The sequence below is a fragment of the Juglans microcarpa x Juglans regia genome, chromosome 2D, assembly GCF_004785595.1.
Source record: "Juglans microcarpa x Juglans regia isolate MS1-56 chromosome 2D, Jm3101_v1.0, whole genome shotgun sequence".
Lineage (NCBI taxonomy): Eukaryota > Viridiplantae > Streptophyta > Magnoliopsida > Fagales > Juglandaceae > Juglans > Juglans microcarpa x Juglans regia.
Window position 1 is genome coordinate 36,286,750 of NC_054596.1, and position 16,665 is coordinate 36,303,414.

The window sequence follows — 16,665 nt, forward strand, 5'->3', positions numbered from 1 at the left end:
GCTCTTCCTTAATCAATACATGGAGAGTTTTGGATACAAAAAATAATTTAACTCATCTCATCTCATTTTTACAATTTTTTTAAATTTTATATAAAATATAAAAAACAAATCGACTTTTTCAAATTTCCAAAACAATAATAATTAAAAAATAAAATTCTAACAATATTTTATTTAATTTTCAACTTTCATCTGAACTCATCTCATCTCACTATCCAAACATCCCCTAAAAGTATTAAAATCTTAATTTTTTTTTCTCTTTATAAACATCTTTTTGCTCCTATGCTTGGATTATTGCTCGTGAGTTTATCAACGTTTTTGGAGTTCCAGGGTGCAAACGAGTTCATTTGTGGGGAAAGTTATAAATAGAAGAGACCGAAGTTAATATATCATAGAAACTGAAAAAAAGTCACTCAAAGAGATTATAAGTCAAGTTTAGAGTCAGTAAATATTTTGCAAGATGTTAAACTAATTGTACGTAGTCATTTACTTTACATTTTATTTATATGTAATGATTGAGCTCTGTCCCTTGACATTTCTTTGACCAAGAAAAAAAAAAAGGGGGGGGGGGGGGGGATGAATCCCACCGTATTTCAAACTATAAAGGGACACTCGCCAAAAAGGTGTATGGCCTGAAAGTATAACACTCAAATCTCTAAAATGGAAGTCTTAAATTCGACCCTTCTCCGACTTTTATATATATATTGGGACACTCTAAACCAAGTTTGGAATTCTGTGCCCTTCATATCCATCGCATGCCATTTTCTTGCTTCGATCGAACTTTAAGAGATGCATTTTTTACATTCTCAAGTACAATGTGCTTGATGTTCTCTCCGGCAACATACTTGGCGTCGGTAAAGGTAAATGACGAGGTCTTCGTGATCTCTCCCGTAGACTCTTTTGTGGGAGATGAAAGAGCACGAACTTCACCTTTCGTGGGAGATGAAAGGGTATGAAAGAGCACGAACTTTACAGCTTCTATAATTCATGGAAAATGATGGTATGCTCTCTTATTTTGTCTCCTTATTTTGACTGATATTTAATTTTTTTATTTTTTTATTTGCTTAATGATTAAAGAAACGACTATTAGTGTATTTATATTTTTTTATTTTTTAAAAATATTTAAAGATATTTAAAAATTATGAAAAAGAAAAAAAAGTAGGATTTAGCCTAAGGCCGGCCACGTACCTTATTTAGGTGAATTAATTATATCTTACAGTTATATATACATATATCATATATATAAGAGTAACTATATATAATGCAACATTCCCTCACATATATTATATATATGTGAGAGTGGTTGTTGCACTATTTAGGTGAATTGTACCCAAGCATTCATCTATGTTTTTGTGCATTTTTTTTCTTATTTGAAAAAATATTTTTGGCGAGTAAATGTCGCCGAAAATACTTTCTTGTCAATTTAACTTATTTGCGGGGAATTTTAATCGCCAAAAATAATCTATTTCAGTGACACTAACGACTAGGACTACATAATAGCGATGATAAATTTTAATCGCTGGAAAAAATAACGAGTCTTTTGCGGTAATTTTACAACTTTTTGTGACGATATATCGCTGCAATTGATTTTTCTCAACAATTTAATAGTAAATAGAAATGTCATTTTCTTCAATTTTTTAGACAGTTGTGAAGCACAAAAATTGCTGGAAATAGTAGTTTTTTGCAACGATTTTTACCTATCACTGAAATTGATCAAAAAAGACACTTTAATTTCGTCGAAGATGCAGCAAATTAAAAATCACCGAATATGCTCAAATGCAGCGATTAATAGGGATATTTGCGACAATTTTGAACACTGAATAAGACCTGATTTCTTGTAGTGCACGCGGGTCACTACTGGCACAAAAAATAAGATATGGCATCAATGGCACAAAAAAAAATGCATTTAGGAAGATATGGAAGCCATCAAAATAACATCATGTTAGAACAAAAAGGGCTGCAAAACAAAAAATAGTGAGAGAAAAGTTTGCTTCAAGACGCGTTACAATGTTGCTTTCCTTAAGACAATATTCATCTCTACCAATAACGGTATGCACAAGCGAATTTTACTCCAAGAGACAACAAAGTCTAGAACAAGTTTGTTTGTCTAACTGCGTTATGCATACACAAAATTAGATCCCGAATACCCTTAAATTTTGCTATTCAACCAAAAAATTAGAAATTTATTCTCTCAAACAGATTCTAACAAGTTTTGAAGAACTGAAAATTTTGGGAGAGAGAGAGAGAGAATTTCGAATTTGAATTTTGGAATATTCAAATGGCAGGCCAATGGGTCTATTTATAGATGTCAACTAAGAATGCGAACGAAAAGTTATTACTTTTTATTTTTCAGAAAATTGTTCGGAATATGTATATATATATATATATATATATATATTATGTCTATTGCCATAAGACACAACAGTTGGACTTGTTATATGCTCAAATGACATATGTCATTTTTATAGAGATGGATTGTGGAAGTTTCTTCCTACCTAGGGAAACTCTGTTTATTGCTAGAATATTATTATTTTATCTTAAATTTATCATTTCTTCACAACTACACTTAATGATAATCCTATAGTAAGAAATTCGTAATAGGATTCACAACAATATTTATCTTATCATTTTCAGTCACACTTGTTTGATATGATATAGTTAAATGACTTTCCATGTCAATCACTTAAATTATAGGATTATTAGAGGAAGTTATTCTTGGAAGGGCATTTGAGAAGCTAAGAGAAAGTCTTACAGAGAGTTGTATATAGAGAGTAGGCAATTATCCGATGTTAACATTTGGAATGATAGCTGACTTGAAACAATAGTCATTTTAAAGTCACCCTGCATGAAGATATAGGATTGTAAGAGAAACTTATTATTTTGAGCAAGGCACGGGATGGTGGAATATTAAAAAAAAAATATTAGGAATATTGCCTGAAGTTCAACTAATATATGAGGTGATAATAAGTTTGGGAGAATTCTCATCTAAGAGCACCAACTTGTAAGTGAAAACAATGCAGTCTAACAATGGTGCAGCAAAGAACTCAAATTATGGGGGAAAAATGGAAGATTTAGGTTAAAAGTTTCCCTTGAGAGTTTGTCACAAGACCTTGACTACCAGACAGAATCTAGCTCCAACGAAAATTTAGCAAGATGATAAATTAAGCAAAACCCTATTTGGCTCTAAAATATGGGCATGAGCCCCCTTTGCTACAATGTAGCCTACAAAAGTTTTAGGTACCAAGAATATCACAATAAATAGTTTCGATTCAGAATAGATTGGGTGTCAAATGGGGTTTAACAACCCCCAATGGAAAGAGGCCACGTCGATGTTACACAATTTACAGATAAGGATGATCACAATGAATTCTTACTAGAAACAAAAACCTATGAGTCCCATTCTTCCTCATTTGGTTGTCTTCTTTCCAAGGCTTGATTTTGTGGTTGTCTTCTTGCCTCATAGTTCATTTTGCCACTAGCTGCTTGGTGCCATCGCAACCAGTCTATCTTTGCTTGGTTCCGTCGCAACAATTTGCCACTGCTTGGTGTCGTCGTTGCTTGGTGCTTGAAATGGTTTGTTTTTTCAATGCATCTCTACATTGAAGCCAAACAAAAGTATTTCTACGTTGCAACAAGGAACCCACCTTCCAATCACTTGTCTCATTCTTCTTATTTTGATTGTCTCTCTTTCTTTTTTTTTTTCTTTTTTGGTTATTCGCTTATTGTTCCAATATTGGAAATTAGAAAAACATAAATAACGAAGTTTTTTGACAATCCTCCAAAAGGTCAATATCGCACCTCAAAATAATGAAAAATGCTGCACAAATTCAGAAAAAGTTTCTTTTTAACCCATCAAATATGTGGAATGGAACCTTACGTCGTGTTTTAACCCATCAAAACAACTCATTATATCATGTCGTGTATCCACGACATCTACACCCTGGTCATTCTAGTTTTTATGATTTCTCAAGTATGACTAACATATGATTTATGGTTTTTGTGCATTCTGGTTGTTATAATTTCTCAAGTAGGATTTGTGGAAATTCTAAACATGAGTTTGTTGATTGTGATATATATATATATATTATATATTTGCACAAATTGTGATATTTTGCTAATTGGTAACCTTGTGTTTATTTTTTATGAAGGATCATATTTCGAGTTTGGATAATGATGAAATTGTGAAAGTTGAATGTGATGTGAATGTAAAAGAATAGTGTGATGCGAATGTGGAAGATACAGTGAATGTGAGAGATGGAGTGAAAATGAATTTCTCTTCCAGTAGTGATCCTTCGGATCCATTTGTTGGTATGAAATTTGAAGAAATAGAAGACACCTAAGAATTTTACAAGGTGTATGCAAGAGGGAGAGGTTTTGCAATAAGAACCAATCATACTCGATTGTCAAAAGAAGAGAGAAAACTAATTGGAGTAAATTATGTTTGCACAAGACAAGAGTTTCGGTGTGAAAGCCACAAACAAAAAGAACGAAAAATTCCTGAATCTGCTGAAATAAAGATTGGATGTAAAGCAACGATGATAATAGAAAAAGATGATGAAAAGTTGATAGTATGCAAGTTTGTGCCATCACATAACCATGAGCTATTCATACCGAGAAGTACTAATTTACTCCGTGGACATAGAGGAGTGACATGTGTCCAAAAAAAACTCATTCTCACTTTGAATGAGTCTAGTGTACCGAAAAAGAAGATAATTTCAGTGTTGAGTAAAGAATCAGGTAGTGATTTTAACGTTGGTTGTATTGGTAAGGATGTTGAATTACTTGGGAAACAAAATAATATAATTATTTGAAGAGAGAGATTCATAACAGTTCTATGCCTACTTTCTTGATCAACAATGTAAAGAATTTGAGTTTATGTACTCCATGCAAGTTGATAAGAATGGATGTATGAGAAGTTGTTTTTAGACTGATGCAAGATCAATGGCTACATACCAATATTTTGAGAATGTTGTCACCTTTGATGCCATGTACCTGACAAATATTTATAAGATGCCATTTGTGCTATTTTCTGGAGTTAACCATCATCACCAAACTATAATGTTTGGTTGTGCCTTGTTAGGTAATGAAATAGTTGAATCATATACATGGTTATTAAGAACATGGCAAGAGGCAATATTTGGGCGTGCTCTTACAACTATGATTATTGATGACGACAAGGCCAAGACCAATGTCATTATAGAGGTTCTCCTAAATATGACTCATAGGTTGTGCTTGTAGCACATTTTACAAAAAATTTCGAACATTCGGTCCATGTACATAATAAATCTCTAGACTTTCAAAAAAATCTTTTTCATTGTACCAATGAGACTATAACAAATTATTAGTTTAAGCACAAATAAAGTTCAATATTAGTGAAGTACGGACTAGCAGATAATACTTAGCTACAAAATCCTTACATCTGACTAGATAAGTGGGTTCCGGCTTACTTGCATTCAAAGTTTTGTGCCAGTATCTCAATAACCCAAATGAGTGAAAGCATGAACAAAATTTTCAAGGATTATGTTCATTCAAGCACTATGGTTAGTAACTTTGTGCATTAATATGAGAAATTTTTATATGCACGTTATTTTAAAGAGAAAGAAAATGACATACAAACAAAACATACACAAGCGATATCGAAAACTTGTCACAAAATTGAAGAAGAGGTAGTCATAGTCTATACAAGAAAGTCTTTCGTGTTCTTCTAAGATGAGTTTTTAATAGTCAATGGTACAAATCAACCAAATTTCATAAAGAAGGTGAAAACTAAACATATGGAGTGACACCTTGTGGCAAAGAAACATCTCTTTATTTTGTGACATTGGAGAGTGGAGAGGAGAAAACAAAATGTACATGCCATATGTTTGAGTTTATAAAAAATTATTTATAGTTATATCCTATGTGTCCTTGACAAGAAATCAAAAGTAGATAGTTTGCCACAACATTATAAACTAGAGAGATAGACAATCAATGCTAAGAGTCGAGCTATTCTCGATATACCAAGCTCTCTAGGGCATGTAATGACATAAGATGATCTTACGATAAGAAAAAGCAAGTTAATGATGCAATTTTACGACATTGCAGAACTTGAAGACGGGAGCTATGAGCTATAGAAGACGAGAGTTATGAGCTGCAGAGGTGATATGGCTTGTGCTGGAGACAGTAGCTGGCATATGGAGAACTAGTCTCCAAGTGGGAGATTTTTAGGTTATGGAGTAAGGTTATTTCTGAGTTGAGAAGACGTCAAGTCGAGAGTTCACTCAACTCTTACTTATCAAGGTGTTCGAGCGAAGCTCAGGCAGTGAGTTTACTTGATGTGTACTCAATAGCTAGCTCGAACGAAACTCTGGCAAAGAATTAGCTCGAGACTCGCTCAATGGTTGGCTTGACCGAATGTTGGACGGAATATTCACTCGAGGCGCATTAGGGTTTCCCAGCAAATAACCCAATTTTGCCGCATTAGGGTTTCTTAGTGCCGTTTGTTATATATATGTTATGTTTTGGAACAAAAACGTATCAGATTAAGTAGAAAAAGGCAAGAGGCGTGTAGAGCAATATATATATATAGAGAGAGAGAGAGAGAGATCCCTAGAGAGAGTTTAAATTTGTGTGAGTAGAGTGAAGCTATTGTAATTCACTATGTGTGATTGTAATCTCATCTGGAATAAAATCTCCTGTAATTATGTGGACGTAGGCTCGTTGTCGAACCATGTTAAATTTTGTGTGTCATGTGTGTATGTTTGATTTCTTTGTTTTTGCATTTATTTCATTGTTTATCTCATTATCGTTGTGTGTGAGTGTGATATTTCTCATAACAATTGTTAACAGAGCTCCAAAGTTAGAATTCGGGACTAAATGATGGTTGGAGAAGACATGAATGTTGGAATCGAGAAGTTCGATGACACATATTTTGGTTAGGAGGATGTGGATCGATAATTTTGGTTATTAGGAAGAGGCTTCACCTTTTTCTATTGGGATAGAAGCCGGAGAGTATGGACAATGTTGATTGGAATCTGTTGGATTGACATGTTCGAGGGATTATTCGGCTCACCCTATCTAGATCAATGGTGCACAACGTTATAAAAGGAGAGAACTATGACGGATCTTATGGTGGTTTTATATGGTATATACAAAAAGCCGTCGGCAAATAATAAGGTGTATTTGATGAAGAATTTGTTGAATATGAGAATGGCAAAAGGTACCTCTGTGGCCCAATATTTGAATGACTATAATACGATCACAAATCAATTTTCATCTGTAGAAGTTGAGTTTGATGATGAGATTAGAGCATTGATTATGTTGGTATTGTTACCAAATAGTTGGGAGGCCATGAGAATTGTGGTAAGTAATTTAGTCAGTAAGATGAAATTGAATTACAATGACTTACTGGATATGATTCTCGCTGAGGAGGTATGTAGAAAAGACTCTAGGGAGTTTTCTGGTACCAGTTTGGCCCTGAGTGTTGGTGATTGGGGCAAGGGACATGATAGGTCTAAGAACAGGGGTGTGAGCAAGTCAATATCCAGGGCAGCAGATCACTTGTTGGAATTGTGGTAAGTCAATCCACATCAAAAGAGACTATCGAAATCGGAAACAGAATAAGGATGACGTTGTGAATGTGGTGGCTGAAGAAATATAGGATACTCTATTTCTTGCAATGCACAGTTCAGTTGAAGATTGAGTGTTGGATTTAGGGGCTTCGTTCCATAGTACCTCAAATCAAGAGATCATGCAGAACTATATTGCTGATGATTTTGGAAAAATGTACATGGTTGATGGAGAGGCACTGGATGTAGTAGGAGTAGGCGATGTGCGCATTGCACTTCCAAATAAAAGCGTGTGGACTTTGTAGCAAGTCAGACACGTTCCAAATCTAAAGAAAAGTTTGATATATGTGGGATAGCTTGACGATAGTAGTCATGCAATAGCATTTTCTGGAGGAGCGTAGAAGGTCATGAAGGGTACGCTGCTCTTGGCGTGTGGTAAGAGAACTGACACTTTATATTTGACATTAGTGTCTAGTGATATGTAGGAGAATACAATAGTGCAACAAAGCAAGCTTAATCTTACAAATCGAATAGGGAAGCAAAATGAAGTTAGTTTCGCTGTTTCTCATGTAAGCATGGGAAAATCTCCCAAGACTAAGATGCGAAGCAAAGGTGTGAGAGATGAGGACAAAGCGTCTAGTGTTCTAGGGACATCTAAACCTACAGTTGCTGCTCGCAAAGCTGCCAGGACGACCAGTCTTCCATGGTAGTCATTTACCTTGAACAATATCCTGCAGACAGAAAGTAATGAGCCATGGTACAAAGGTGAAATCTTATAAGACAGGAGATCGAGCAAGTGGAAGTTAGCTGAGAGGACGCAAACTGGACTTACAGGGAGGAAGCAAAGACTACACAAGATATGAGCACGTCGACTGAAGATAGAAAATGTTAGTAGTAGGAGGTGGGATCAGTCGCCTAAATCAGATAATAGGACGTCAACAACAAGTTCTCTGATATTTGCTAGGGTTGATTCGAGACCGGATATTCCTAATGCAATGGGAGTTGTGAGTTGCCCAGTAAATGTGTTGACTTAGGGCAATGTACGTGAGAGACTAAAGTTAGGCTCGATTTCAATTCATCTTCTGGCTTAAAGACGGGAGCTATGAGCTACAGAAGACAGGAGTTATGAGCTGCAGAGGTGATAAGGCTTGTGTTGGAGATAGTAGCTAGCATGTGGAGAACCAGTCTCCAAGTGAGAGATTTTTAGGTTATGGAGTCTGGTTGTTTTTTAGCTGAGAATATGTCAAGCCGAGAATTCACTCAACTCTCACTCGTCAAAGCGCTCGAGCGAAACTCAGGCAGTGAGTTCGCTTGAGGTGCGCTCGGCAATTGGCTCGAATGAACCTCAGGTAAAGAGTTCGCTCGAGGCTCGCTCAATGGTTGGCTCAACTAAATGTTGGACGAAATATTCGCTTGAGATACACTCGACATTCCGCTCAAGCAAATAACCTGGTTTTGCCGCATTAGGGATTTATGGCTCTGTTTGTAATATATATATATATATATATATATATATATATATATATGTAAATGTATGTTATGTTTTGGAACATAAACGTATCAGATTGAACAGAAAGAGGTAAGAGGCATGTAGAGTAATATTGTATGAGAGAGAGAGAAAAAAAAAAGCCCTAGAAAGAGACAGTTGAGATTTGTGTGAGTAGAGTGAGACTCTTATAACTCAGTGTGTGTGATTGTAATATCCTCTAGAATAAAATCTCCTGCAATTCTGTGGACGTAAGCACGTTGCTGAACCACGTTAAATTATGTGTGTCGTTTGTGTGTGCTTGATTCCTGTGTTTCTACATTTATTTCACTGTCTGTCTCATTATCATTGTGTGTGGGTGTGATGTTTTTCATAACAGGACGTGATTGTCCATATTTGCTTAATTGTTGGTTCTTGGCTGTAATTCTTGATTGTAATTGTGGACAAATATTGTTAAGTGTAATTTTAGATAGATTGGTTGTTGTAATTCTGAAAATATTTTGGTGGTTAGTGTATTTTTTAACAGATTTTTATTCTAATTTTGTACATATATTGTTAACATTACAATCACAATTAAAATCACAATTCACTAGAATATAAACAATTACACTATAAACATGTCTTAGAAGCAATTCAAAGTTACATTCCAAAATGTCTTACAAATATTACATCATTACAACATTTCAAAAAAAACATTAACTGGATGACCATTAGAAACGACCTAATATCTATATCTTAGCATTGGCTGACGTACATTATTATTTTTGCATACAAAATAATTTCAACACAAAATCATAACAAAACAGAACCATGCCAATGATAAAGCTTTCAAGGTTCCCTTGTACTTCTTCTCCATAGCTTTAAATTTGGCTTATTTAGTAATTACACATTCAACATTTATCCTATTGTTCCTCTGCTGAACTAACTCCAAAGTAATTTTCCAACAAGTGTTTTGTTCCATTTCAAGATCAATCTATTCAAAAAATCCATATTGTTTGTTGATCTTATAGTTTGGATAATTGTAAAATCGTCTACCAAACCTATTAGTCTTGCTATAACTCCTTAGCTTCAATGGAATCCCACAATAGCAAAATAGTCTCTCTAGTCTAGCTTCATTGCTCTTGCAGTCCAAGAACTTGAACTGGAATGAGTTTCTTTGCCTTTTATATTGCTTGATTCTGGTCATATAACTATCACAAACTAATCAACAGAGTGCTGTCAAGTTAAATTTACATTCTATGTAAAAATTTTGGGTCTATTGTAGGGTACTTGACTAGGACCCCAAGGCCTGATTTGTTTTCACAAATAATCTCTTCTCATCTCATCTAATCATTATAATTTTTTCAAACTCTTAAACAAGATATAATAAACAATTCAACTTTTTCAAATCACAAAACAAAAATAATATTAAAATTTTATATTCTAACAATATTTTATTCAACTTTCATCTTATCTCATCTGTGTGACCAAACGAGGCCTACGTCTTGTTTTCAAATTATAGAATACAATTCAGAGAAAAGTATACACAATACCTTACTAACGTGTTAGGAATTAGAAATTTGACTAGCACAACAACCACATTTATGCAATATAGTCCCGCATATAAAACTTTGGTTGAAGCTAATCAACACTTGGCCTTAATCAAAAGACCATATAAAATTTTACAAGAAGAAAGCCGGCATTAATTTGTTTTGCTTTTCAAAATGCTAAGATTCATCAAATTCCTATCTCTTCGTCATTGTCTATGTGAATTTGTAATGTGTTTGCGTGGTAACCAAAACACAAAAAGCATTGTGTAAATACCAGCCAGGACCCAACAAATCAAACGAACTCAGATAAATTCATACTATTAAAATGCGCAACACAAGTCCCACAAGAGGACGACGTGGTAATCCTTCATTGGAGGGCGTTTTTTGTGGGGGCATTAGCGGAAGGACCGATTAGAAGATACTCGTCATGACAAATGGCTGCCAAAATAAAACCAATGGCATTTTGTCTGAAGGATTAGTTAAAAATTAAATTTATTGAATATTTAGTTATTAGAGAGTAAAATATACTCACAATAAATTAACTAAATTCTAAATATTTTGAATTTAGATGTGAATAATCAAAACCAAATTTATCTTATATTATTTTATTGTTATATAATGAAAAAATAGTTATTCTAATATAGAAATTTATGTGAATGGAATAGTCAAAAGTCAAATTTCTCTTACATTTATAAAAAAATATTATTTAACTTTGACTAATCCATTGAGTGCTCTAACAGTTGCAGTCTTTAAGCAATACTAATGTCAACCACCTCAAAGGCCCTCGAATACCTAACCACCTCTCTGTAACGAAGGATCACTTCCTACGACAAAACACTCAAAGCACCCAAAAAGGAAAGCTCCGTCCATCCCAAGGTATGTGAGCTATGAACCCTAAAACAAATGTAAAAGTTACATTAAAGAATGTAAGGCAAAATCTCCCTAAATTACTAAATCATCAGTGCATCAATTTTCATTATGCAAACTTCTTCCTGCTAACTACGATTGTCCGACCAACTCCATCAGGAATACACACACACACTACAATTTACCTGGAAATAATGAATATGTTTATACAGAATGTACAAGTAGGTTGAAATCCATACATTCTATACTATGATGCATATTTTACAGTACAACACGTCATATTCTTTATAACATCGATACACTATTGCAACCTGTTAATTTAATATCTCCCGCAAAACAGACGGGAGACAGATGAAAGACTTTTCATCCTGTTTCATAGCATGGAACTTGACTAGGGCTGGACCTGCAACCTTCCAAGCAAACCCACAATAGCTGGCAGAGCCTTTGCTTTTAGCGTAATCGTAAGTGATGTGATATATTGCAAGTGCCTCGTTAAATATATCTTCCATCCTTCTTTTACTCTCTTCATATTCCGCTGCACCATACAAAATCTACAGTGAAAATAGTTAGCAATGCAATTAAGGGAAAGGGTTTTCCAATATTCATGGGAGTGAAAATTTGAGAAGCTAAGAAGAAGCATATGTTAAAGCATCACCACCTTCTTATACTTTTTGATGACTTCTTCGGCAGCCTCATTTTTGCCCTCATCACCCTGGTTCAAGGAAGTAGTCATCTCCTTCCTGTATTGATCGTAGCATTTCTTCCATTTGTCCAAGCAGGCTTCAGGGATTTCAACTTCAAAACAAGGGAGTTTCCAAACATCTGGATTGCACGAAATATAACCATATCATCAATTGTTGTTCATCTATCTCTCCCTTTCACCAATTCGACAATCTTCATTAAGTTAAGCAACATATGGTGTTGAAAATTTCTAACGACAGAGTTTTACAATTTTCATCAGAAAATATAATAAATGAGTCCAGCAGAACATAATTTGAGGAAGAAAATTAGCCTCTGTCCTTTACAGATATCTAGCTTCTGTCTTCTTTTGTCTCACTTATAGCATAAACAGTCTTGGGTCATCAAACCAATGGGGAAAAGTAATAGATATCTATTGCAGATTTAATATATATAATCGTCACCTTTCATCGGCAGACATTTTGCTTGATATGACTTAACTGCATCATAAATTGAACCCAGAATAGATGTAGAAGTGAAAGAATTCCCCTTCTCCATATAATGTGGAAACAATTCTGCTTTCAATTCTTCTGGAACTTCAATCTGTTAAAAGAAAAAATGAATATTATTAATATCAAAATAGAACCAATCACCACAAAGCAACTTGCAATAAGGATCATGGGACTAAATAACTAAATATGAATAAACATAGGATGATTTCTAAAAGAACTAAGAGCTCCAATTAATATCCGATTATAAAACTTTTATTAATTATTGATTCCAAGTAACCTTAATCATATTAGCCATCTACCTGCTATTGATGAGGTTGCTGCATTACATTATATGTCTTTTTCAAAAAATTTAACAAAATATATATGCAACCAAGTAGGCATATTTTGAACCATAATAAGATAAACAAAATCTTGATCTTAGCACATTGATTTTTTTCTAAAAGGAAACCTTGCCCATGTTTTGGTTAACTAATTTTTCAAAAATTTCTCGAAGAAAAAGGAAGAGTAAAAAGGCAGCTCAAAATTAAGGTGATCAGCTGGTGAGCATTGCAAAACTTCAGCCTAAGAAGGCAGGTGATATAAATATTGGTAATGAGAGGATAATCAGCCTAAAGTTATATGCAAAATATCGAAATTGGGGGAGAGTCAAACAGAAACATAAGATGCTTCTGATGCCCGAGTATCTGGCAAATAATGGGAAAAAATATAGATCTAACCTTTCGTCCCCCCTTTTTTGGTGCATCTAAAGCATCATAATATATATCAATTAACTGAATTATGTTTGCCTTCAAAAGATCTCTTTCTTCAATACATTCATCTCCAAGTATCAGAAGCCGATCCATCAATGCCAGCCAACTGTCAGCTGCCACACCCATAGCATAACTGTAAACAGCAGAAAGAATTCCAAATAAAAACATCATTGTCTCATAATAATAAAGGTTAGATCTATATCCCATATTTCAGGTGTAAGTAATATTTCAAAGATGAAATTATACTATACACCACAGTCTTAGTATCAATATGGCAGATTCACCACCACAATTTTCAGCTAGGCAACGAAGAAACCTTACCACCTTTATTGTGGAATGAAAAGAAGGTATTTCTATGAGTTTTCTCCATTTAAGTTTGTCAGTACAAACTCATTATCCAGGCAAACAAGGTTTTTGGGATCCAACAATGAGTTGAAACTTCAAAACAGTAAGCAATGTATAAGCTAAAATGATTTTCAAACTAATTTTATTTTCTGTGGACTATAACCGTAATTGTTCATTTGAAATCAAAAGGTTAAACTTTGGATATGGGTTAGCAATAGCTACAAGATTGTAAAGCTTAAGGAAATTTGCGTTAACCTGAATGTTATGTTCCACAGTAAATATTAGGAACATGATTGAGTGCATACCTTGGCTGAAACCTAGTGGTCAGGAATAACTTAAAAAGCTCTTCTTCGAGCTTCTCAGACGAAAAATCACTGGGCTTTATAGTGGCCACATCATGATTGGGCACATGTTGCATTGACAAAGTTGGAGTCCAAGGCTCACTCTCTTTGAAATATTCCAATAGCTGAAGATTCAAAAATATGTACTGAATGTCAAAATATTTATATCAGACACATTGTAAATGGAAATAAGTATTTGAAACAAGGCTGACATTTTACTATTGGTTTATTAATGCAGGCCTCCTCAAATTTTAACTTGAGACCCAACCTCTGCCATTTTTTTCTTTACTCAATCCACTCATCATTTAACATATATCAGTATCAATTTGGTTTTCCTCAAAAGATTTTGACACAAGACTAGAGAGTTGACAGTGATTTGGTTTCCCAATATACAAGGACATCAGAAAAATTAAGTTATTGACCAATAGATACGTACCTGTGTATGTATGTGTTAAAGTTTAAAACTGATACGAAGGGTACCAATTTGGGACAACATCATAATATTCAGGGTATGCATGCCCTTCAGAAATTGTTGATAAAATATCAGATTGAAGATCATGTCCCTACGGTGTTTCTAAAATAAACACTTAATACCTAACACTTCAAATGCACAAATTGTTGACCTAGAATTATGAGGTTCACAAAAATAATCTCTATACAAATGCACAGAGGATATACTGAAAGAAGGGAAAAAGTAACCATTAACAAGAATTTAGAATATGATATTACTTCCAGCATAAAAATCAGAGAAAATGAAGAAACTAGCTGACACTGAAACAAATGAAAAATGCCAACCTGGGGGTTTCTTGAGACCCAATACATGTCACCATCAAAATCACCACCTGCCATTTCGTCTGCCAAGGACCGTGGACCCTTACAAGGGAAGAATATGGCATACTTGGCATTTCCAATAAGAGATTCTAAGGCCTTCACATAGGTAGCCTTTAAAACATGAATATCTCCAAAGTGTAAACCAGGATTCCTGTACACCAATACCTTCCCGGATATTTGTCCATTTTCACTACATTTAATGTGAAGGGAAAGAAAAAAAAAAAAAAAAAAAAAAAAAGAAGGATAAAAGCATGTGTGCACAGAAGAAGTATAAAGGGAACATTATTAATTGACACTAGAATAGACCAAAAAATAAAAACAGAGAGAGAAAAACCAATATATTATAATTAAGAAAATAGAAAATGTATCCACCCATGTAGTCTTTACAACATCATTATTATATTAAAATTGCAACAGTATGGATACTTTTACACCCATTACAGGCGGGGATAACTATTTAGAGCATTGGCAATGTATTAACCAAATGTCAATACAAGTCCAAACTTTAGCTAGATGTGAGAAAAAGCCTCCACATTGGACTAGCCAATGGTCCAAAGCTTAAGACTTGAGCTATAGTAAATCTTAAGTCCTCTCCAAACATGGCTAGCTACTATTCATAATAAAAAGCAATATTTTATTATTTCATCACTTCCCTCTCTCTTTGAATGGTAAAACATGCATGACATGCACTAGTAAAATTTTTTATTTATTCTACTGATTGCGAATATTTTTTTTTTATAAGTAATCGATAATATTATAAATAGAGATAGGCAAAAACCCAAGTACACAAGATGGATACAAGAGCTAAAACCTATCTAGGTCAACGAAAGGGAATCTAGAAAGTCATGAACATTCAGGCCATTAAAATCTAAAGCAATGGCCCATAGCAATAAAGTACGGAAAAGTAAAGCTCTAAGTTCCTCCGACGACCACTCCTTGTTTTCAAAAGTCCGATCATTGCGCTCTTGCCAAATGCACCACATGATACAGATCGGAATCATTTTCCACACCTCCTTAATTTGTTGAACTCCTCTCGGAAGTGTCCAACTGGCCAACAGATCAACCACAGTTGCCGGCATCACAAAGGATAACTCTACTCGACTAAAAACTTCCACCCACAAGGCTCTGGTTATCTCGCAATGTAACAATAGGTGTTCCACTGTCTCCCCTGATCTCTTACACATGCAATACCAGTCTAGTATAACTATCCATCTCTTCCTCAGGTTGTCAGTGGTCAGAATCTTCCCCCACATTGCTGTCCATGCAAAGAAGACCGCTTTCGGAGGCGCCTTATTTCTCCAAAGTCTCTTCTATGGGAACTGAATGGTTGCAGCTTGGGAAAGGGACTTATAGAAAGATCTAACTGAGAAGATGCCCTTACCCGCAGGGTTCCACCATAAACTGTCAGCTTGCTGTCTATTCGGCTTCACAGAATATATGAGGTGGAAAAAGGCATCAAAGATGTCTACTTCCCAATCTTGTGCCGCTCTACTAAATGTCACGTTCCACTGCACTTGATCCCCTGCTATAATCATGAGGTCCTCAATGGATGCTTCCTGATTACGAGCCATTCTAAAAACAGTTGGAAAGGCATCATTTAGAGCCTCACTCCCACACCAAATGTCCTCCCAGAACTTAATACGGGATCCCCTCCCCAACACCAATTTAGAGTGAGCCATAAAATCCCCCCACCCGTGCCTAATGTGTTTCCACATCCCCACACCACTTGCCCCATTTACCTCTTTGGTGCACCAACCCCCCCCCCCCCCCCATACGCTTCCAT

The 16,665-nt window shown here is 34.9% G+C and overlaps 1 protein-coding gene across 3 annotated transcripts in view; it reads right to left on the bottom strand.

Moving 5' to 3' along the window:
• Positions 1-11,668: 11,668 nt before the first annotated feature.
• The window catches only part of LOC121251053 (probable RNA-dependent RNA polymerase 5), a 32,223-nt gene continuing 27,226 nt past the window's right edge, over positions 11,669-16,665 (bottom strand). For 2 of the 3 annotated variants that reach the window (XM_041150354.1, XM_041150356.1), the window contains 6 exons: positions 14,847-15,072; positions 14,016-14,176; positions 13,333-13,498; positions 12,569-12,707; positions 12,085-12,248; positions 11,669-11,977 (listed from right to left, as the gene is read on the bottom strand). In XM_041150354.1, coding sequence (XP_041006288.1) covers positions 11,741-11,977; positions 12,085-12,248; positions 12,569-12,707; positions 13,333-13,498; positions 14,016-14,176; positions 14,847-15,072 — 1,093 coding nt within the window. In that variant the 3' untranslated portion in view covers positions 11,669-11,740. The remainder of the gene's footprint in view (positions 11,978-12,084; positions 12,249-12,568; positions 12,708-13,332; positions 13,499-14,015; positions 14,177-14,846; positions 15,073-16,665) is intronic. The other variant, XM_041150355.1, reaches the window with a different exon arrangement.